The sequence below is a fragment of the Larus michahellis genome, chromosome Z (assembly GCF_964199755.1).
Source record: "Larus michahellis chromosome Z, bLarMic1.1, whole genome shotgun sequence".
Lineage (NCBI taxonomy): Eukaryota > Metazoa > Chordata > Aves > Charadriiformes > Laridae > Larus > Larus michahellis.
Window position 1 is genome coordinate 58,593,021 of NC_133930.1, and position 22,556 is coordinate 58,615,576.

At 41.6% G+C, this 22,556-nt stretch overlaps 1 protein-coding gene across 1 annotated transcript; it reads left to right on the forward strand.

Annotated features, from left to right (window-relative positions):
- The first annotated feature begins 2,709 nt into the window (after positions 1-2,709).
- Positions 2,710-18,715, forward strand: ISOC1 (isochorismatase domain containing 1). The gene is made up of 5 exons (XM_074570501.1): positions 2,710-3,165; positions 12,493-12,612; positions 12,784-12,987; positions 13,376-13,492; positions 17,221-18,715. Exons 1-5 carry the CDS (start codon positions 2,869-2,871, stop codon positions 17,365-17,367), a joined length of 885 nt encoding a protein of 294 aa, XP_074426602.1. The 5' UTR covers positions 2,710-2,868; the 3' UTR covers positions 17,368-18,715.
- The last annotated feature ends 3,841 nt before the right edge of the window (positions 18,716-22,556 follow it).

Consider the following 22,556-nt stretch of genomic DNA (forward strand, 5'->3'; position numbering starts at 1 on the left):
GGTAGAGGAGCCCCTCCTGGTCCAGATTTTGGATGAATCTGAGTACTGTTTCCTTGCCATGGCAAAAAACTAACCCTGTTGGCAAAAAAAATTTCTGTTATTTAAATAAGCTTGAATATGGCCAACTTACCAAAACATCAGTTATGTATTCTGCATAATAACTGAGTAATTTGTATTCAAATTTATTCATTGTAGACAGCAATTGTAGAAAGGTAGGAACTTGCTATGGCATATTTTGTTAATACAGATAGCCCTATCTTGCTATAATGGAAAAAGGAAGCCCATTTAAGACACCATTAATCAACAAAACCACTACCCATGCTATGTTTTAAAAATATATTGAATTTTAGGACTGCACTTAATTAAATAAAGTACAAATTAGGAACTGGAAACCAATTTAAGTCACAGAAAATAAACAGAATTCGCTGAGTATTCAATTTGTCACCTTTTCTTTTACAAAACTGGAACTGATTCAAGGCAGCTAATAACTGGGCCATAAAACTGTTCACCCTGTATGCCTCCACTGTAACAGCCTTAATGACCAGCTGTATTCATAAATTAAATCAGCAGAACAGTAAGCATGGACAAATAATTTAAAAAAAGCCCTGACCCCTGGCTGCTGGCTATTTTTATAGCTGGCAGGTAGAATGGAGTTGTATATGCTTCACTGAAGGCTCTTATATATGTATATCTAGAGGTGAAAATTGCTTTTTTTCCCAGATAAATATTGTCACACACAGTACAGGACCAAATGTTTAAACAGAACACAGATGGACGAGGTATCTTTCATTTTCACTCTTTAAAAATATTTTTAATCACAGAGATATCAGTTACGCTGAATACAATCAGATTAACATTCCCTCCTTCGGAAAGAAGGTGCAAACTCTGTATGAACCCACCGAACTCACTGGCAGTAAAAGAAGGCAGAATCAATGTATATTTGACTTGCAACTGAATCCTTTTAAAAACTTACTTTGTGTAATTTCTGCCTAGACACAGTAAAATTTGCATGTTTTCCCTGTAATGCACAGAAGCCATTGCACATTTGCTTCTTGAGTAGTGTATAAAATAGTCTGCTTCACTGCCTAGTGAGTATATAAGTGTGCAAATATATAATTGTGAAAGGGTCCTTACGTTTGCCATTTTTAAATCAACTCATATCAGCAATGTGTTTTCTGAAAAAAAAATCTACTGAAAATATAACATAGTCATTTAACGTAACAGCGCCAAGTTTCTGACATCAGTAAAGCACAAGAACAACTCTGAGCTTCAGCTTGTCGGTATTTAGCCAGGCAGACGTGCATTAACCTTGGTAATGGTGCCACTGCATTGGATAGCGCGTGAAAACACCCACTGGGTTTTGTCAGAAAGTATTTTCTTTCTACAAGTGTTAACACACTACTCAGATCCTTTCCCCCAAGCACACTGAATTGCAACAGAGTATCTGGCAATTATGGGAAAAATCAGGGCAACATTTCCCAGCTGCCTCCTGGCAAAGGAAAAAAAATAAAGTTAATGAATCTGGAAATTTTGTGGAGAACATGAAGCTGGGAAGGATAAAATCATAGAATGGTTTAGGTTGGAAGGGACCTTAGAGATCAACTAGCTCCAACTCCCTGCCATGGGCAGGGACACCTCCCACTAGACCAGGCTGCTCAAAGCCCCATCCAGCCTGGCCTTGAACACTTCCAGGGATGGGGCATCCACAACCTCCCTGGGCAACCTGTTCCAGTGCCTCACCACCCTCACTGTAAAGAATTTCTTCCTGATAGCTAATCTAAATCTACCCTCTCCCAGTTTAAAACCATTACCCCTCATCCTATTGCTACACTCCCTCATAAGGAGTCCCTCCCCATCTTTCCTGTAGGTCCCCTTTAAGCACTGGAAGGCCGCTATAAGGTCTCCCCAGAGCCTTCTCTTCTCCAGGCTGAACAACCCCAATTCTCTCAGCCTGTCCTCATAGGAGAGGTGCTCCAGCCCTCTGATCATCCGTTCTGGCCCTCCGCTGGACCTGCTCCAAAAGGTCTATGTCCTTCTTGTGCTGAGGTAAATGTGGGGGTACCTCATACCCTGCTCACTTTTCCCCACCTGTGGATGCAACCGCAGGTTCCGAGCGCCGGCGCTGCAGCAGCTCAGGCACCTCGACTTTCTGAAGAAAGTCTCCTGTGAAACTCAACAACCGGTTTTGGTACCGGCAGAGCAAACAGCCCTTTCCCCACCTAGATCTAAGGCCGGGCTGGATCGGGCTTGAAAGAAACCGGGCACCTCCCAGCTCCATCAACAGGTTCCTCCCCCGCTTCCGCGGGGCGCCCGTTCCCGCCGCGGACCGGGCCGGCGCCCGGTAGCCCCCCTCCAGCCCGCCCCCGGCCAGCCGCACCGTCGCGGCCGCCTTCCCGCCTCGGCGCGCCGCTCCCCGCCCGATGGGGCGCCGCGGCTGCCGGGCCCCGGCCCCCGGCAACTGCGAGGGACGAGCTGCCCACCGCCGCCCGCCGGAGGTGCCCTTTGCCTCCCGGCCCTCTCCAGCGGACGCGGGCTCTCCCCGTCGGCCCGGGAGAGGGCAGACGTTTGGGTGAGAGGCGGCTCCTCCCGCCGCCCGCACGAGGGGGAGGCACCCGCCCTCCCAGGAGGAGCGGCGGCGGCGGGAGAGCCGGTGCCCGCCCAGCGGAGGCGCCCCAGCGGCGCGCCCACCCCCGAGGGTTCGCGAGGCAGGGCCGGGCCCCATGGCGAGGAGGAGGAGCGGGAGCAGCCGCAGCCGGGATTGGGGGCCGCCGGCGCCGCCCGCCCGGCCGAGGGGAGGAGGCGGCGGGAGGAGGAGCGGCGGTGCGGCCCGCAGCGAGCTGGCTGGGCTCGGCGCGGCTGCCCCTGAAGATGGCGGCGGCGGAGGCGGCGGCTCCGGGCGGCGGGGGCTGCCCGCCGGCGGGCGGCGGCTCGGTGCCCGTCCTCTTCTGCTTCTCCGTCTTCGCACGGCCCTCCAGCGTGCCCCACGGCGCCGGCTACGAGCTGCTCATCCAGAAGTTCCTCAGCCTCTACGGAGACCAGATAGACATGCACCGCAAGTTCGTGGTGCAGCTCTTCGCCGAGGAGTGGAGCCAATACATCGACCTGCCCAAGGGCTTCCTGGTCAGCGAGCGCTGCAAACTGCGCCTGGTGCCGCTGCAGATACAGGTGAGACCCGGCGGCGGGGCAGCGCCGGCCGCCACAGGTGTGTGTGCGTGCGGGGCGGAGGAGGGGGCAGCACCGTACCGCCGCCGGCTGCGGCTGCCCCCGCACCCTTCCGGGGAGAAGCGGCGGCCGGGGGGGCCCGGAGCGGGCGGGAGCCGCGGGCACAGCCCCGCAAACCCGCCTCGGCTTTATTTCTCGCTGGAAACTTTTGTTTTGCGGAAGGAGGTGCGCTCCGCATCGCAGGCGTTTGGTCGCCGGGCTTTGCCTGCGGTGGGTCGGAACTTGCTTGGCTCCCGGAATGGGGAAATAGACCTGTGGCGGAAAGAATCAATACTCCAGCTTTAAAGCGGGCGGCTGGTGCTTCCCGGCCCTGCCCGGGGGTAACGCTGCTCGGTTGAAGCTCGAAGGGTGCCGGTAAAGAGGGTTCGTCCAGAGCTCGGTCTCACGGCTCGTAGGTCCCTAGGATTTCTGTGTCTCTTCTTGCCCCAAAAAGCTCTTCTACGGAGTGGTAGGGGTCAGAAGGGACCTTTGTAGATCATCCAGTCCAACCTCCCTGCCAAAGCGGGTTTGCCGTCCAGTTTACACATTTGTAACCCACTAGTTTTGTGGCCATAAACCAGGGAACCAGACTGCCAGACAGATACAGTACGTGTGTTTCATACTAAGATATCTTTATGCACACTGGAGATTTGTGCCAGTTGTGCTGTAGTAGTTGCACTCGGAGCAAAATTGCTTTTTCCTTTCTCCAGCATCAAGGAAATCAACTTTTTTAAAAAAAAGAGAAAGAAAGAAAATAAAATACATAGCTATTGCCTTAATTCAGTACATTCTCCTTAATTTATAATTAAGAAGTTTTAGTTTGTTGAGCCAACGTTACTCATAATAGTGCTCATCTTCTCTTTATGTTTCCCGAAACAGCCTAATTCACACTGTTTGTAAACTCAGCTTAATCGTAGTGTCTTGAACCCATAAACTCTCAAGGTGGCCTCTTTAACTTAGACTGTACATCAAGATACCTTTGAAGTCTTTGTCCTTTCCTTAACCCTATGTACGGAAGGAGTGGTTAAGAAGACCAAACTAGTTTAGTAACTGATTTTGTTATTTTCTTATTCATTTTGTCATTTGTCACTCATCGTATTTGGTTTAATACCTTTCGGCTTTGATTTAAAACCTTTCGGCTTTGTCTGTTGGAAACAGAATGGATGGTGGCACAGCCAGAGAAACTGGAAAGGACAGCCTGTCCAGCTTGCAAAAAGAGTTGGTATGGGTGTCATTTTAAAAACGTAATTTGTGTAGTCTCTGCATGGTACAGTGGTGCAGGTCAGAGTTTTGTTTCTTATTTGTGTATGCAGATTGCTGCTCTGAAAAGACTCTCTTGCAGATGGCTTCTGCACTGACACTGTAAATGCAGACTGAGCATTTGTAGCAGGACGTGTCTCTCAGTGTAAAAGGTCAGTGTTGAGACATGGAAGGATACGTCATTCCCTGGGCGCAGATGCACTATGCAGCTTTAACTGACTGCAGGGATTCAGGATGAACCAGTATTTAATGCATTAATTGCCTAATTGATTAGCTGCTTTCACCGATACTGTTGGCAATTCTGTGACAATCGCAACTGTTGATACGAAAAGGATGGCACTTGTGTATTATTTTAGTTGCCTCCTTGATGTGCTTCAGCAGCTGAGAATGAGCTGGAGACATCACAATGATATCAGTCAGCTTGCCTTAAGCCACCGGCAGGTGCTCAGAGATCACTTGTTTGGGGAACATTTGGTCTGATGCAGTCACAGCTGCGCTTTTTAAGACCTTTAGGGTATACAGATGGGAAAATTATACTTTCTTTCCGTGTGTTGATTCATCCACTGTTGTGTGCCCTTTTTCCTGTCCCCCCAATGTTTTATCTATTGTTACACATGACATAAGTTTGTCAACTCTACATGTGGCATACAGTCAGTTAAAATAATACCATTTTGAACGTGTCTTGCAAGAGGGACAGCCTTTGGTCACTGATGTGATTAGACTTGCGTATTTGGAAAGATATGTTTGGTTTAATATTAAGATTGACAGACACTAGCATCCATATTCCTAGACAATAATTTGGGTATTTTTATGTGCGTGCTTTATAAAAATATATGTATGCTTTTAGTTATGGATGGCATTTTAACTCCTAGGGCAGTAGCGCCCTGGACTCTGGAACAATATCCCCCTGGTTTGATTCCGGTGCAGACCTGTCATGGAAGGATGCCTTTTGTTGCAGTAGCTCGAGAAGCGTCAGCACCAAATGGTGTTTTACTGGGATCTTCCAATTTCCTGTGCATGCAGTTGAGGGGGGCAGCAACCTCATGGAGAAATCAACATATGCTTCTGCCCTCGGAAAGCCGCTCCACGCAGCAGAATTCAAGGCTCGATCTGTACAGGGACATTTGCTCTCCAGTCATATTTGTGCCTTTTAATACTTATATACATGGATTTGTTTGGTTTAGACGTCCTGGCACAAAACCGCCACTGAACTTTTAGTGGCCACCCCAGTGTTAGTCGGGCTGGTGGGACGCAGTAAACCCTAATGGTCTGGCTGCTGCTCTTGAAGCTCCTCAGCCACAGACTTGGTGGGACTTTCCATTTGGGCTCTCCCAACTGGTGACGAGGGCATATGCTTGCAACTCAAGGGACTGAGTACTAGCAGAAAGGAGCCATCTACTTTCCATGGATTTTAAGTGCTTTAAAAAGTTTTAACAGAATAATATTTACATTCGTGGCAGGGAAATGCAGGAACACTTTAACCTCCTCTAGCTCTAAATGCAGTTAAATAGTGCTGCTAAAACTAAAACTGTTGTGTTTTGCTGTAACTGTTGTAGTTGACTTTGGAGGAGAGAAGCAGTAAGGAAAAACACTTCGGAAATATCAGAAGCCAAGACAGCTATGCTTATTACAGCCGTGTAATAGAGGAGATCAGGCGGCATTCGAATATATGCCCGAGAGAGGCTATTTCACAGTTGCTGTCATAACTTCAAGGTGACTTCTCTTCAGCAGTACTTGTACTCTGTATTTACAAACTTGTAACCTTAAGATGCTGGAGCTAAAAGGGTAAAATTATTACTCTACTTCAGGGTGTTTTTTGAAAAGACACATTGAGGTCTCAGGCGTATATTTCTTGCAGAAAGCTGATTGCAGAATGGTACTTAATTGTTGCTGAAAGGTAAGGTAAATAAAATAGAACTATTTATACACAGATTTTCACTCATCTTACACATACTGAATATTGCTACGTTCAGATGCTTTGGAAATAGAGGTAATATTAACTCCGGAGCCTAAGTCCATTTTCTGGAAACTGGGAAAAGCCGAAGCATAAATTGCAGGATGAGAGGCAGGTGAGGGGAGTTGTTTTTTTGTTTTTTTCTCAAAAGGTGTAATTATAAATTCTGACACATTAGTGCTACAATTAAATACGTTTCTAAATAAATAAATTTAAAAAAACCATCACTTAGAACCTTAAAGAAGGACAACAAAGGACTGAAAATATTGAGAGAGGTTTCTTCAAATCCAGACTCCTTGTTTGTGTGTCTTTACTCTGCAGCAAGCATTTTGATCATTTTGGATTTTGATGAAGAATTTTGTATTGTCTTAATTATATGAACATCATGTGCTTATCTAACTAAATCTGTCCTTTTTAAATACTGCATTGCATATAAAAGACTGCAGTTTGGCTTAGCATAAAATAAATATTTATGTTCTTAAGTTGAAGCACTTGTAACCTATTTTTCCCTTGAAATACATTAAACTGAATTCTTCTTTTTTTTTTCCTTTAAAAGATAAGCAGCAAAGTAAAACTGAATCTTACAGATTTCCTTCTAGAAATAAAGGAGAAAAAAATATGATAGCCAGCTTGTTTTCGTTGTTGTCTTTTTTTTGCCATCCTTGAAATACCAAGGCTGCAAGGTCCTCTGCTCTGCCCTTTTAGTGGGTAACCTTGGCAAGAGATTTATGAGGTGACTACTGATGTCACATGGGATTATTTCTCTGCTTCCATTTTCTTGTTCATTACAATACTGGGAGAAAGTTGCATTTTGTACATGTAATGGTTCCCTGAAGTTTGAACAGGGAAAGTACAGATAAAGAGCCAGTATATAAGAATATTTTTGTAAAGCTGCTTCTGTAATTACAGTACTTCATTACAGTCACATTTTGTATGATTAATAATAATCAGCAGAGATGAAACAGATGTGAAAAAACACCTGTCCTTTCCCACCTAGGCCTTTTCTAGAGTAGGATTTAAAGCCGTATGTAACTCGTGACAGCATACCTTTAAATCCTGGTCTGGACGAGGTCCTAGAGATGACTTCTCTAGCTGGGTAGATGAGCTGCATCAGGTTACGTGTCCATCCAAGGTACCTATTCTGATGGTGCTGTGGATAACTTCCAGCTGGAGGGAAGAAAGTCCTAACTGAGAGAGGTGAAGCTAAACAAATGGAAGAGCTTATCTACTGGGGGGGGTAACTTCAGGTGATTTGGGGCTGGTTGGTTGGGTTTTTTTTTTCCTTTTAATTTGTTTAATGATATCTTGGCTGGGTAGACGTTACGTTCAGCGTGGATTCAGACAGGTACCGTGTGGCTGCAGTGTCTCACCATCCTTGTCCAACATGCTTCTCCTCGGAGCGAAAGCAAACAGGCCCAGGGTTTGATGTCTGGGTGTAGTTTTTCCCCAACCCCAGCTCACCGGTGGGGTGCGGTGCTGGAGCAGTGGCTGAGGAAGGGGAGGACGGCTTTGAGAGTGAGTGGTAGGATTTACATGGCATATTGATGAACCAGTAAACAGAAACTTTCCTTTGTACGTAGCAGATACTTCTGTGAATTTATTTATGGACTGCATTAGCTGCTATTTATGAAACTTAATTTCAAACTGCTTTCTGCTGTGCTTGGTCCTCCCTACATCTGCTATTACAAGTAACACTGGCAAGTGTTGATTTTTTGGTCTTGCCATCTATTTCTTCTGGTTTCTTCTTGTTCTGCCATGTGTTGCGTGGTTCGAATCAGACTGCAAATGAATCAGAAATAAATATGAAAATCAATATAGGAATTATTTGTGTTAGATTTTGTAAAAGCTTTTATTCAGCAAATACATACTTGACCAAACTTTATTTTAGAGCACCACTGGTGTCAAACTGAAGGCATAAATTGAGTCATATTGATAATAGAGGAAAGCATATATAAGGCTTTTGCTCCAGCTCCCTGTGATGTTTATCATAAACGCATGGGATTATGGATTCAGTGGAAGTCTGTAATGAGGGTGTTCCCTGGCTGGAAAGGCAGTCAGTTTTCTTCTGTGCTTCGCTGTCAAATTGAAATAATATTCAATTGTACTTTGTAAGATCTGTTCCAAATCCACTGTTTATAAATATTCCGTCACCCATGTCATTGGCGAAACGTAGGGCAAATACTGTTTTGGTAGAAGGTGCCAAGCTGGGAGGAGCTGCAAGCATCTGAGAGCACAAAATTCAGCCTTTTCGTGACAGGGTGGAGAAGCAAGGTGAAATAAGATGCAGTTCAAATTGGAAGCAACAAAAGCAGAAATAATTCCTACGCTAAGGTAAAAATAATCAGCTATGCAAATAAAAGATGAGGGTGAGTTCAAGGGATGATTTTGAGGTTAAAATGCACCTCAGCATTTTAAGTATCATAAATTATGGAAAGAGCAAATAGAGTAGTGGAAAGTACAAATTGAACACAGCCTGCGAGGGCTGTGAATTGACCGATGTTCTCTGAGGCTCTACTAGTGCTGACAATTATTATGGGCAGAGAAATACTACTGTTATAGTACTACTGGGTGCCTCGCTGTTGAATGCAATTTGAAAAGCACCCCAGGGAGGGCAACGAAAATGATTTGAGTTGTAGGAGGAAAGATTGAAAGTATTAGATATGTTTTAGAATAAGGGAGGGGAGGGGAATGACTAAGGGGAAACCAGATCTGAGTCTTGAGGTATGGTAATAGGCATTCGTGCATGGTTACGCGTGTCAAGGAAGGTGGTAATGTTCTTGCATTTCAAATCCACCATGAACAGAACTGGAAATAATGCTCTTAAATGGCAACAAAGCAACTATGGGTGAGAAGACAGTGCAAGGTAAAGATAACAGAGCTGTGTCATGAATTGTGTAAGAGCTCTGTAAATTGTGTATTGTTGATGGGTCGGACCAGATACATATCTGTGATGAGTATTTGTGTTTGGTTGATCCTTGTGTAGAGGCAGAATAGGCAGCTTCTTGAAGACCTTCCTAGGCTATTCATTCTTGTTTTCTGTGCTAAGGATGGTTGTGCCATACACTGCCTTGGCATAGGAAGGTGTATGCCAAGGCAGTAGACTTAACTCCACGTAGATCACTCTACAATCAATGATGGTTTGCAGTAGTTCAAAATGATCTTAACAAAACAAAAACAAAAAAAAAGCAGTGGAATGATTTATAGAAGAAAATAATGGTCTTTGCTTGTCATATAAATGCCAAGACAAAATGACACCTTTTCTGAGTAGGAGGCACACTTACAAATATTGTCTATTCCAATTACTCTATTTTTGCTGCTGGGCGGTAGGAAAGTTAAACTTCATGATTGACTGCTCTGATGGTAGTAAGTGCCAGAGTCAGAATGGATCACAGTAGGTGCTCACTGTGGTGTTGAATTGTACATAAGTTCTTCCCACCAGCTGGCTTCTGCATTGTTGAAGCACGTAGATGGATAGTGTTCAAGAACAAGGCAGTTATTCAATATTTAATTTTATTTTCAAGCATTCTTGGTCCCAGACCTCATTTGCTACATGGTGTAGAATTGCAGAAGTGTCGTATGGGAAAGATACTCGTATGGGAGAGATATCAAGGGACTGCCTTTCCTAACTTTATGCAAAGCCAATTCTCGATCAAATCAGCAGTGTCTTTGCTGAATGCTGAAAATCTCTAAGGATGGAGATCCTACCACGCGTGGTAACTTGTTTCAGTGCAGCTGTACCTTCCTAGTGAAAAAGATTTCCCTGATGTCTGTTGTGATGCTGTTCCTGTGGCATCAGTGGGTCCTGTGTTAGAGCATCTGCTTTACGGTTGTTACTGCATTTGCTTTTGTAACTGCTTTTACTAATAGTATTGCCACTTTGCCCATGAGGACTGGAGGAACTGCAGTTATTTGGCACAAGTGGTGTACTGAATCTCAGAGGTGTGGGAATTTAGCATTTACAGTTATAATGCACAAGTAATTTTCACAGCAGTTTGAACAGGCCATTCTGTGTGGTTGAGCGTGGTCATTACTGTAGGTTTTTCAGCCTTGGAGATCAAAAGTGTTTTACTCAGGGAACGTGATGAATCAATGAAAGATTTGGGACTGATATTTAAAGATTCCTGATTCCCATGTGGCGAGTTGACCTTGGCTGGCCACCAGGTGCCCACCAAGCTGCTCCATCACTCCCCGCCTCGACGGGACTAGGAGAGAAAATACGACAAAAAGCTCGTGAACAGCATCACTTCCAACTTCTCTACCTCCTTCCCGCAAGTGGTGCAAGGGGACAGAGAATGGGGATTGTGGTCAGTTCATAACACTTCGTCTCTGCCACTCTTTCCTCCTCGCACTCTTTCTCTGCTCCAGCGTGGGGTCCCACACACAGGAGACAGTCATTCATGAACTTCTTCAATGTGGGTCCTTCCCACAAGCTGCAGTCCTTCAGAAACTGCTCCAGCATGATTCCTTTCCATGGGGTACAGTCGTTCAGGAGTGGATTGCTCTAGCGTGGGTCCTTGTGGGGTCACAAGTACTGCCAGAATACCTGCTCCAGCGTGGGCTTCTTATGGGATCACAGCCTCCTTCAGGCACCCACCTGCTCCAGTGTGGGGTCCTCCACAGGCTGCAGGTGGACATCTGCTCCACTGTGGATATTGATGGGTTGCAGGGGGACAGCCTGCCTCACCATGGTCTTCACCATGGGTGCAGGGGAATCTCTGCTCTGGTGCTTCTAGCACCTCCTCCCTCTCCTTCTTACTCAGCTTGGTGTCTGCAGAGTTGTTTCTCTCACATGTTCTCACTCCTCTCTCCCAGCTGCTGTTGCACGGTGGTTACCCTTTCTTAAATATGTTATCTTAAATACGTTATCACAGTAGACACCACCACCATTGCTGGGGCTTTGGTCAGCAGCGGATTCGTCTTGGAGCCAGCTGGTACTGACTGTCTGACATGGGGCTGCTTCTGGCATCTTCTCGCGAAAGTGTGACCCGTGCAGCCTCCTCGCACTACCAAAACCTTGTGCCGTAAACAAAATATATCCCTGCTCTTCCAAAATGTACTATTTTACAGGTTTTATAACTTTGTTTTAGTTTAAAACATCACAACCTCAATTTGCAAAAAATGAAGTGTATACAATTAATGTCTACTTCCCAGAGGCAGTTTATTCAATTTGATTGATCAGTCTGCTGAAAAGCTCCTGAACAGATGCAATTTCCCTTCAATTGCCTTACAACTAAATGATAGTATGTAGCTGCTTCTTTCTTTCCCTGTAGCCTCAAGCTGAAGCCTTCTCCTTTGCTTCCCCAGGTAGTGCAAGTACTTTTATACAAATACAAAGCACTCTTTCAAAGAGTGAGAAAATGCAATCTTTGATTTCTTTTTTCTTACACACACGCTCCCCCCCCCTCTTCTGCCCTACTCTGTAGCCTGTAGGAGGGAAACTGGGAGATTTTTTCTATCATTAAAATGTATTCAGTTCAGTTTCTGGTCATAATACTGACAAGCTTCTCTGCTTTTGTTCTAGCCTTTGGACTTTCATCAGACTTGTGCTAAAAGATGTCATGGATGAAACAAACTGACTACACAATGAAACTGTTGAAAATATGTGTACATACAATATTGAAAACCAGTGGAAGTCTGAATTTTTTTAAACTTTAATTTATCCTGATTTTATGTCACTACCAAGAGCTGTAGATTTAAAAAAGAATTTGAGGAATGTAATTTTGCTGTTGGTACTTCTTGTTACTTCTTTTTTTTTTTTAACAGTACTTTAGGCAGTATGCTCTTCCACTCCCCTTCAGGGTTCAGAAGTTTCTATGTACATTTACTTGTGTCTCCCACCTAATAAATCTTGGTTACCTATTGATGACTGTGCTATAACGCTTAGGATCAGCTGTTCATTTGAATTTAGAAACATACCGAAATCAGGCTTGAAAAACTTGTATCCTATTTTGACTTAAATGAACACAAATCTGTTACCTGGCAGAGGTGTTGCAGAATCTTTCTTACTCTGCTGCTTTTCTGAAAGGGTCTTCACTGCCATGGAAAACATTATCTTTTTTTTTTTTTTTTTTTTTCAGATGACTACTTTGGGCAACCTGACACCCTCAAGCACTGTGTTTTTCTGTTGTGATATGCAAGAGCGATTCCGGCCTGCCATCAAGTACTTCGGGGATATCATCAGTGTGGGCCAACGACTGGTATGGTTTTTGCTTTTTTTCTTGTAGCAAGTTTTGCTCACACACATAAATTATTATTTTATATACAGCCAGTTTACTGGTTATTTAGTTTCATGTAATAACAAAGTCTTTACTATTATCATTCTTTAACAATTTCTTTTCTTGTACGATTTCCTCCCTGCCCCCTTGCAGCTCCAAGGTGCACGGCTCTTAGGAATTCCAGTTATTGTAACTGAACAGTATCCCAAAGGTCTTGGCAACACTGTGCAAGAAATTGATTTAACAGGAGCTAAACTTGTGCTTCCCAAAACAAAATTTTCAATGGTGTTGCCAGAAGTCGAAGCAGCATTAGCAGAAATCCCTGGAGTCCGCAGCGTTGTCCTGTTTGGAGTAGAAGTATGTGCCTTACCATTCTTGTTCTGTTTTATGGTAATGTCTGTTGCCTGCAATAGTATTAAGCATTGCTTTCTGTAATTTAAAAAAAAAAAGTCAATTTATACTGCTTAGAGCTCAGATACCCTCTACAGGTTAAATTATTCTTGCGTTACTTGTCTTTCATATTATCTCATAATAAAATTTGAAATGAGATATGTCTAAACTGCAGGCTCTTGTCTCAAGCTTCGTTGGCATTTAAAACCCACATTGAGTTCCCTAGTAATGTCAGGGTAGAAAAATACATGTTTGAACCCTAATTAATTATGCAGTCTAATTTGGCATTGTGCTACTCATGTTTTATAATAATGGTTTGATGGTGGGTTTTTTGCCTTTGATTTCTTCCCTGTAGACTCATGTCTGCATCCAGCAAACAGCATTGGAATTAATTGGCAGAGGTCTGGAAGTTCATATTGTAGCTGATGCCACCTCATCAAGAAGTATGATGGACAGAATGTTTGCTCTCGAGGTAAGTTTCTTAGTGAAGGCTTTGTCTACCTTGGGTCTCTATGTTAATTTCCCTGCTTATTGTAAGCTGACAAGGAATTTCTAAGGACAGTAAGCAGTGGACAAACATAGACTTGAGAAGAGGTGAACGCTCTGATTTTCAGAATAGTTTCCAGGATGGAGAAGGATTACTGCCCTATTTTTCCTCCCTAAATTATGGTTGAATACGTGGAACCCCGTTTGGGACACTTGAATTTTAAAAGTGATTTTTTTTGTGCAGTCTAGATTACTCTGTATAACCATTAGCATTTCAGGATATTTTCGTATGGAGTGTTATCTGTACAGCAGAGCAAAAGTGCTACAGAACCTTTGATTTTGTTGTTCCAAGCAGTATTTGTGCTGCTGTTGAAATTCCTTGAAATGCAATGGAATATAATAGTAAGTGATCCCGTTCAAGGCTCCTTCTTGTATCTCTGTCCCTCCCTCTGCTCTTCCTTATCCTTTCGAATTAAAGCTTAATCTCAAGACTCTGTGATTATAGTAGAGATTTCCCCCACCCCCCTTCTAGGAGGTTAGTCTAACTAAATGTTGAGAAAATGGAGATAAATGTAACACAATTTAAAAGCATGTACAACTATGTGGTAGCAAATTCATGCAATTTTTTGTAGTGTACTCTAACTTGTTTACAGGCATAACTTGGAAATAAAAAAATGATATATATATTAAGTATTGTGATTTTTTTGCTTCATGTGCTAACAATTATTTGGAAATTGGAACTAATAACTACAGCATTTTATACATTTTTCATAGATTTGGAGAAGACTTCTAATTTCTTCTGTTTCTCATGAAAAAGAGAATTAAAGGCTAAAGGGAAATCACCAGCATATAGCGTTTGATGAAACCCATGACTTTGATTAAGTGAAAGCTTAATGTCATCTGTCACGTAAAGCACAGTGACGCACACAGAGTGCAGGAATGACTGAAATCATGGGCTTCCCAAGTCAACATGGTACAGCAACAGTAATACACAAAACAAATATAGAAAAACTGAAATCTGTTTGCCTTATTGTGTACATCTCTGTACATTTGATTGTCACTTATTCTATGTCTGCATGCATAGAAGTTGTTTCAGTGTAACGGGTTAAAGCAGCGAGTGCTTTTCTTCCTAGTCAAAAAAGTATCGATCATCTTAAAAGCGTGGTTGTTTGCAAAAGCTGTAATCCAGGCAAATAGGTCAGTTTTAGGTAACTTTTTAGCATGTCTTGGCAATGTTTTCTCATCAAGCACAAAGGAAATCTTTTGCTGTGGTCCTTTTAAGTATTCATCATTAAAATATGATTAGGGGAACATTTGCTGGCTTGCTGTGATGACCCAGCCAGTTATATGGCAGTAACTCCTCCTCCTCCTCTGTGGCTGCATGTGGTGAGCTGAGGTTCATTGATCCGAGTTCCCTTGATCCTTCTCCATACCTTTCTGGGAAGATGGGTGTAACATTTACTTTTTCCTAGTGATGCAGCCCTCTTCTGTTCACAGTGACCTTTCAAGGATGATACAGAGTGACCTTGCAGTGATAACAACTACCTTCCTCAGCAATCTCAAATAAATCCCATCTGGTCCCACCCATCCTTTCAGTTCTCCACATATCCACTCACATAGCATGTGTTTTGATGGCACTGGTGACAAACATGCAAATATCTGAACAGGTGTACTTAGGAAGTGCAGTTTGAATCAATTGACAGCCAAAGCTTTCACGTGTGCTTGGATGACCCAAAAGAGTTATTGTCTCCACTTCTGCTGTGTGCTTAAAAATCACAGCAAGCAAAAGCTTGCAAACAAAAAAAACCCAAAAAACAACCCACCCCAGAAACCAAAAAAACCCTTAAAATTTCCACTGATTAAATAATTCAACGCAACTGGCCAAGGCTGTGGCTGTTCTTTATCTCTGCCCTATCTGATGAAGATGCCTTGTGTCACTGCTTGGTCGTGGATTGAGCCAGCTTAGTCTGTTCCTGCTGTTTTTCTTTTCTGTTCTACTTGTACCTGTAGTGTGGATGTAACACACGCTTGCTGCTTTCCTTTGTCTGAAAGACTTATGTTCTAAGAAAACTTTCACTTTCCTTGGAAAAGCATCCAGCACATGCTTCATTCCTACTAATCTCAATGCTATATAAATTATACTCTAATTCTAGGACTAAGTATAAGCCAATGCCAGCCTCTTTGACGTGTTATGGTATGTTTTGCTTCTAAAGAGAAGGTGTTGTCTTTTTTCAATCAATATTTCTCAGAAGGCAAGGTTCTTTTAACAGTCTGTTTTTTCTCTCATCCGTACTAGTTACAAGCAAAAAAAAATTGTATTCCTGGAGAAGTACATACTGAAAGCATTGCCATAATATTTCATTTTGATTTTCCCGTTTTTTTTCTTTTGTATGTGGTTTAAACAAATATGTTGTTGTACAGAGCAGGAGAGCTGGGGAAGCTATCTGCTTTGTTTCAATTTAAGAATACCGCAAGGCTTGCTGCCATTATTGCAAGCAGGAAGCATCAACCTGCATAAATCTAGCCTAGTTAGTTTATCATTGTATAGACTGTAGTTACATATACTTTACTGTTCCCTTAAGATTAATAACTTTCCCTCAGCAATTGCTTTGTAATTGAACAACTAAAGAGCAGTGATCTATGTCTGCCCTAAAAAGTTTCAACCTTCTCTTTGCTTTAGTAATTACAACTGAAACCTGTCTGGAGGCATATGCATCTGTATTTTCTGCCTCTTGCCCTCCCTTGGCTCATTCAGGACCCCATTAGATTTGGTGGCACATGCAGCTGAGTAGAGGATGACAGAGGGAAAGCTGGATCCATGAAGAGTTTTGCTGCCAAAGCATCTGTACAGTTGTTGGGAGTGGGGGCAGGAAGTGGTCAGCCTTTTAAGTAAAGGTAACTTTGCTACGTAGGCAGCAACCACAGTCTTAAAAGTCCAAAAACTTTGCAGTAAGTCCTGTGGCTTGGGCTACATGAAGCATTGCTGTGTTTAGTTGTGCACTTACAAGATCTAGCAGGCCTCTTTCAGTTTTGCATTCTATGCAGCAATGTTTTTCATTCTCTAGCCTCTGAGAAGTAACTCTGGAGTTACTGAGGCTGTAATGAGCTGTTGGTTAAAAGGAGCTGCTGTTGTGCTGGTACGATTTATCAGGTCTGTAGAAGAGCTTTTTGTTCTGTCTCCTGCGATTATTAGTACTAGCACGCTATGTAGTCCAAAGACCTAAGTACTTGTACGTAACAAACCCTGAAAGAGAAATTGTGACAATTAAATTTCTTGCTTAACGCCTTTAGCTTGGATGGACCTCGCTATTTTCTTTTTTCCCGGGCCTTTCAAATCTGCATGAGAGGGAAGAAAAGCTATCCTTGGGACCACGCAAGGGAAAAGTGTTGCTACTAGAAGAGGGCGTGTCTTCTACATATTAAGTCTGCTTATTAAATCTGAAAATCCCCCTAAAATGAGGAAAGAATCAAGTCAAAGTAGGAACCCTTATTTATAATCCAGGGCAGCCTTTTTCCTTAGTGAACTCTAAAAACAGTCACTTTCCATCCTAGCTTTATAAATGGCACTGCTAAAAAATGCTGGAATGGAATTGGCAATACTTATATTAATAGGAAATGTTTTTAAAAATACCATCCGTCTTTTGTAAAAAATGTGTACTCATTCACATTTGTGTGTATCTTACATTATTGTCTGTCTGCTCTTTTCTCTTTCAGCGTCTTGCTCGTACCGGAATTATAGTTACTACTAGCGAAGCTATATTGCTGCAGTTGGTAGCTGATAAAGAACACCCGAAATTCAAAGAAATCCAAAATCTTATTAAAGCGAGTGCCCCTGAGTCAGGGCTCCTTTCCAAAGTTTAAAGAGGATGTGGAGGAAGTGGATCTCGTTGTCATCTTTAAGGAGGAAGGAAAGCTGTAAGCGCACATGTACACCTTCTTTCACTCAAAGCTTGGTAGAAGTGTAAAATTAAAAATTGACATACTTGTGCTTGCCTTAGCAAAATTGTCTGGTTATACATCTGGGTGCCAGTATGTTCTGTTTAGTTACAGCTGTCAGAGGCTTTGGGTACAGTAGGACCCTTTTGTTGTCAAATTTCCGTATTTATTTAAAAATCAGAAATTAACAGAGGTGCCTGCTAGTCTATACTATACATGGATTGTAACAGCTCCAAAAAGTGCATATTTCTGTGACACCTCTTGATTGTGCACTTTGTAAAAGTGTTCTGTGACATTCTGTTTTACTTTTGTATTAATAGAAGATAATTACATATTGGGTAAATGTGATGCGATACGCTTTAATGTTCTATGTAAATGAAGTATTTTAATAGGGCGTAAGTTAAAACCAATAGATATATGGATTACCTGTGCGCTTTTGTTCTCTAGGATGAAATTTAAGCGCTTTGCTTCATAGACAAGACACATAGATCAAGCAGCAGCTGATGTTTGGTTGCTCTAGGTAGCTGAAGCCTGCATTATGACTTTTGATTATTCTGAAATTGACTGCCCAACCGTGTACTTCACTGACGTGTACACAAACAGGAAACTGTCATTTAATATGTTCTTTATAAACAACTGTTGTAAAGTTCTTCAGAACTAGCAGAAGATTACTGAAACTACGTAAATTGGCAAAGCTAAGGATGTTAAAGAACAAAAGCTTTTCAGCTTTGAATGCTGAATCTACTACTATATTTAGATTTATTTGGTTTGGGTTTTTTTACCCCATTTTAGTTAGGTTGAATAATTCCATTTGATTTACTCATTAGGCCAAGCGAGCTCTGAAAGAAACCTCAGCTTCTCTAGGTTTTTGCGCCTTTTCTGTGGGCTGCAGATGAGTGGAGTTTGAATGGAACCTGGCCTAAAAGCATTCTTCAGAAGAACAGCATCTTTAACTTCATGATATATATTTTTTTCTATTTAGAACCAATCTTTTAACACATGATTGTTCGTAAAGGCACCTGCTTCATGTTAAAGTGGTTTAGACAATGTTGTATAAAGTTTACAGTGTGACTGAGACATTTATTTTTTTAAAAGAGTACTAGAATATGTCATACTGAACACTGATCTTTTTGGTAGAAAACCAATTAGAGTACATGTATTGTTTTAAATTGCTTATTTTCCCCACAAGATGGCTCTAAAAAAATTGTTTCAGAGAGTTATAACCTTTATATGTTCAAAACAAATAAAATGTTAACATTTGCTGTCTCTCTTATGCTTGTGGTATTTATTGACGAGCAAACCCTGAAAGCTGTGTTTGCCATGGACCTTATTCTGTTTTGTGCAGCTGTGGAATTTCTATAGATGTCATGGGAATTTTGTGTAAAGATCAAGGGTGCATAATGTCTAATAATTCTTGTCTTCGGCATCTAGTTACAATGTCATTTAGTGCTCCAAAATATGAAGAATGAATGTTATGCTTCACGTTGGAGGCAGGGAGGCGAGTTGAGTTGAAGAACCATTGTGCTGTATCACTGACCTACTTTTTACCTTCTTTTCTGCTATATTAATCACATTGCCTAGCAGTATAAAGTCTGCTTATATAAATCAACAGCTGTGAGCAAAAATACTATAAATTTCTTATGAAATAATGGTTTTATTGCCTTGTTACCTTTATGTGTTAATGGTACCTAGAGTTAGTAATAGAAGGAAAAATGATAACAGGTTTTTACACATGTTTATTTTTGGAAAAACATCAATTTCCTCAATAACAAATACGTGGTTTTTAAGAGATAATTGTATTTGTTACTAGAAATTTACCATTCTTATACAAATACAAGTTGGAGGACAGCTGTCACAAGTTCCTTTGCACACAGTCCTTTCCTAACTATGGTTTTTACCACAAGGGGAATCGTTTGGTAGCAAGATGGCACTAGAGGAGAATCTATAAAATACACTGGTGTCCTCTGTGATTTTTTTTTTTTTATTATTATTATTATTTTGGTATTTGCATAGCCTTCTCTGGCAAACTAGATTTTTGTCAAGGTCCTCAATTTGTGGGTTTTTCCATAAGCTAAAAAAATAATGCAGAAATACGCAGTGAGCTCTTAGATGTGAATTTAGGGGCAGAATGATTGAAGTCTTTCTCCTTCATTAGATGGGTATGTTAATCAGTATCATATTTCAGGTGAGATTCTAAGAGTGTTTATTTAAAAAGAATAGAAAAAGTGTTGCTGTATTTCTCTTACATAAAGTAAGTTTATTTCTCTCTTCAGGAGAGAATCCCCTTTGCTTCTTCATGCTCTAACTCACCTGTATTTGCTGTTCTCTGACAAGTGGGTGTTCCCACGCAGTAGAACAGCAGAACTGAGCTGCGTGAGAAGAGTCTGCACGCTGTTGCATTATCTAATGTAAGTACTCTTTTGACCCACAAGGATATGAAATAAATTAATGAAATAACACAGAGGAGAATTGCTTAGGGATATACTCCGGTGATTGTGAAGAAGCCTAATTCATCTCTGTCTAAGTGCTAAGCTGTCCTTTATTTGAAGGCTTTACCACAGCTATGGCTAAGCAGCAAGATTGCCACCTGCTGTATGTGGCTTCAGCGTCATTTCTCTTTCCTTGGGGAAGCAGAACGACAGTCCTTGATGGAGAAGGCTGGTTTATTTTCCTCAGTAGGTGTTCTGCTTCTCTGTAAAGTTGCTGATGTGTTGTTAGCTTGGCTGGAATAGCTGGTGTATAAATTCTACACCAAGTATAATAGTAAGCATGTGCGTGATTAGTTTTTCCTCTGCTAAACCCGTACAAAGATGAGTGCTTTTTTTCTTATTTTTATCTTGTTTTTCTCATTTCTCGTCAGCTTACATTTTTGAGTTTAAAATATGATCCTGTCTATTCACAGAACCGTGGTCCTTTTATTACTTTTCCACCTGTATGATAACTTTTTATGAACTAAAACAAGCAAGGTCTCCAGTACCCTTTGCAAAACCTGAAAACAGAGAATGAATTAAAAAAATCAGCTCTTGCTAGCCAACGTTTTCTGTTATAGTCATCACAAATGGCTGGAGAAGTGATGTTGTGGGATGTGGGACTGCTCCACCATAATTTCTGCACTTGCCTGACAGTAGTTCTCAAGTAAATGTCCACTTAAAAAAGTCATTCTGCTTATTGAGTATGGTTTCCTAGCAGACATCAGGGTGGGATCCTCTCCTTCCTGCCCCATCCCTCCTTTTATTTATTACATTAACTAAATAATGACATTAATCTTTCAGGAGAGAAGAATTAAGGTCAATGTTCTCTTCTTGACGTGAGCACTCTTGTTTTTTTTATTTTCCAAGCCTCATAGATTTATTTTTGTTGTTGTTGTTGTGTTGAATTGAAACTCTTCTGCTACAGATTTGTTCTCTTACATAAGAGATGAACATTCAATCTTTGTTGCTTTAAAAACTTTGTTTCAATTAAACATGAAGTAATAGCTGGAGCTGTGGAGCCCTGAAGAAAAGCAAATGATATTAAGGAGGATAAAGGCTTTTGCTTTGATAAGTGGTGGTGCCGACTAGTACTGTTACGTAGTTCGCCTGATATTCTTCAGAGTATTTGCTACCATATTAACTGCTATGGCAGTGACAGAAGATGTTAGTGATTTGTAGAATCTGTTGGGGTTTTTTTCTTCCTCTGGATAAATTAGAGATAAACTATACTAGATGGGTATAACAGATGTCCTTCAGATACGTTTAGAACATCTGTTCTTCAAATGGGCTATGGCAGGAAATGCTTGAAAAAAAAGTTCTGTTTCCATTGTCTAGCGCTGGTTTCTTCTTAGTAATTTCTGAAACAGAATACGTTCACACAGCTGTTGTTACACCTTTCTACAATCTCAAGAAGTGCTTCTGGTACAGCAGAGGTTACAATTGGTAGTATGCTGATGCTCCTCTTGGGACAGAACTATAAATAAAGATAAGGTAGAGTGTGCAGTCTGGTCTTTTATTACTCATTCAAATTGCATAACTTAGTTTTTCTTATGAGATAAAGGAATATTTGCAAAGGACTGCGGTGAATAGAAGGAATTTATTAAGTATTTGCATGCTTAGGTCAGCTTAATAGACTTACTAAAACCACCAGGGTTGGCAGCTCTCCTGCCACTGACAGCATTAGGCTTTGCTTTAATGAAACCCTTTTATCTGCTCAAGAGAGAAGATTGAGCAAACAAATGAAGAGAGCAGTTAATGGAGAATAGATGGTGAAGTGCAAAGGCAAAATGGGAAAGAAAACTTGTTTTCTAATTATTACTGATATTTTTCTTTCCTCATGGGGATGTTAAGAAGCTGGAGCACTTATTAACATAGAATTACATACCTTAAGTTTGCAAAAACTGAGTAGGTCACAGCAGTCCTCTGTCTTGCTGTGTACTTCATTCCTTTCCTGGACTGTTTTTACCTTGTTTTCATCATCTTATAACTGCCCAAAAAGGAGACTCTGCTAAGCTTTTTGGCTCTAAGTATTGCAAAAATTGCCAACTGGATGGGTAAATGTTCTGCTATCAAAATAAGGAACGGGAAGGTGTTGGAGCAAAGACTGAAGGTCACCACATGCTCGGCGCTGACATCCCCGAGACAGGTATGAACTGTTACCCTGCATTGTGGTTTCAACAGCAGGAAGGCATACAGCTGAGACTTGGACACACTAAAAGCTTTCTGAAAGCAAAGGCAGCTCATCATAACTGGAATGACTTTTCCTGTTTAGGATGTGGATTTTTAGAGATAGAAGATCGTTGTACACCTGAAATGAAGCGAGAGAACTAAGTTGGGGCCATTTATCTTGCACTGCAGAGAAAGAGACACGTTGTTAGATTGAGACAAAATTCATTAGAGTTGTCCTCTTGCTTCCCTCTTCCATAGGGAAGCAGACATTTGCAATTAATCTGAATAAGAATATTTGAACTATGTTTTCTGAAACATTTGCCTGTTCAGGTTCACAAAGCTCTTGGTAAAACTTCATCTGAACTCTTGAAGCTGGATTTTAAAATATCATTCAGGAATCTGAAAAAACAGATGTTTGGCTACCGCATTGTTTCCATAGTTCATAGGTGCTTATTAAAATTAAGTGTAATGCTG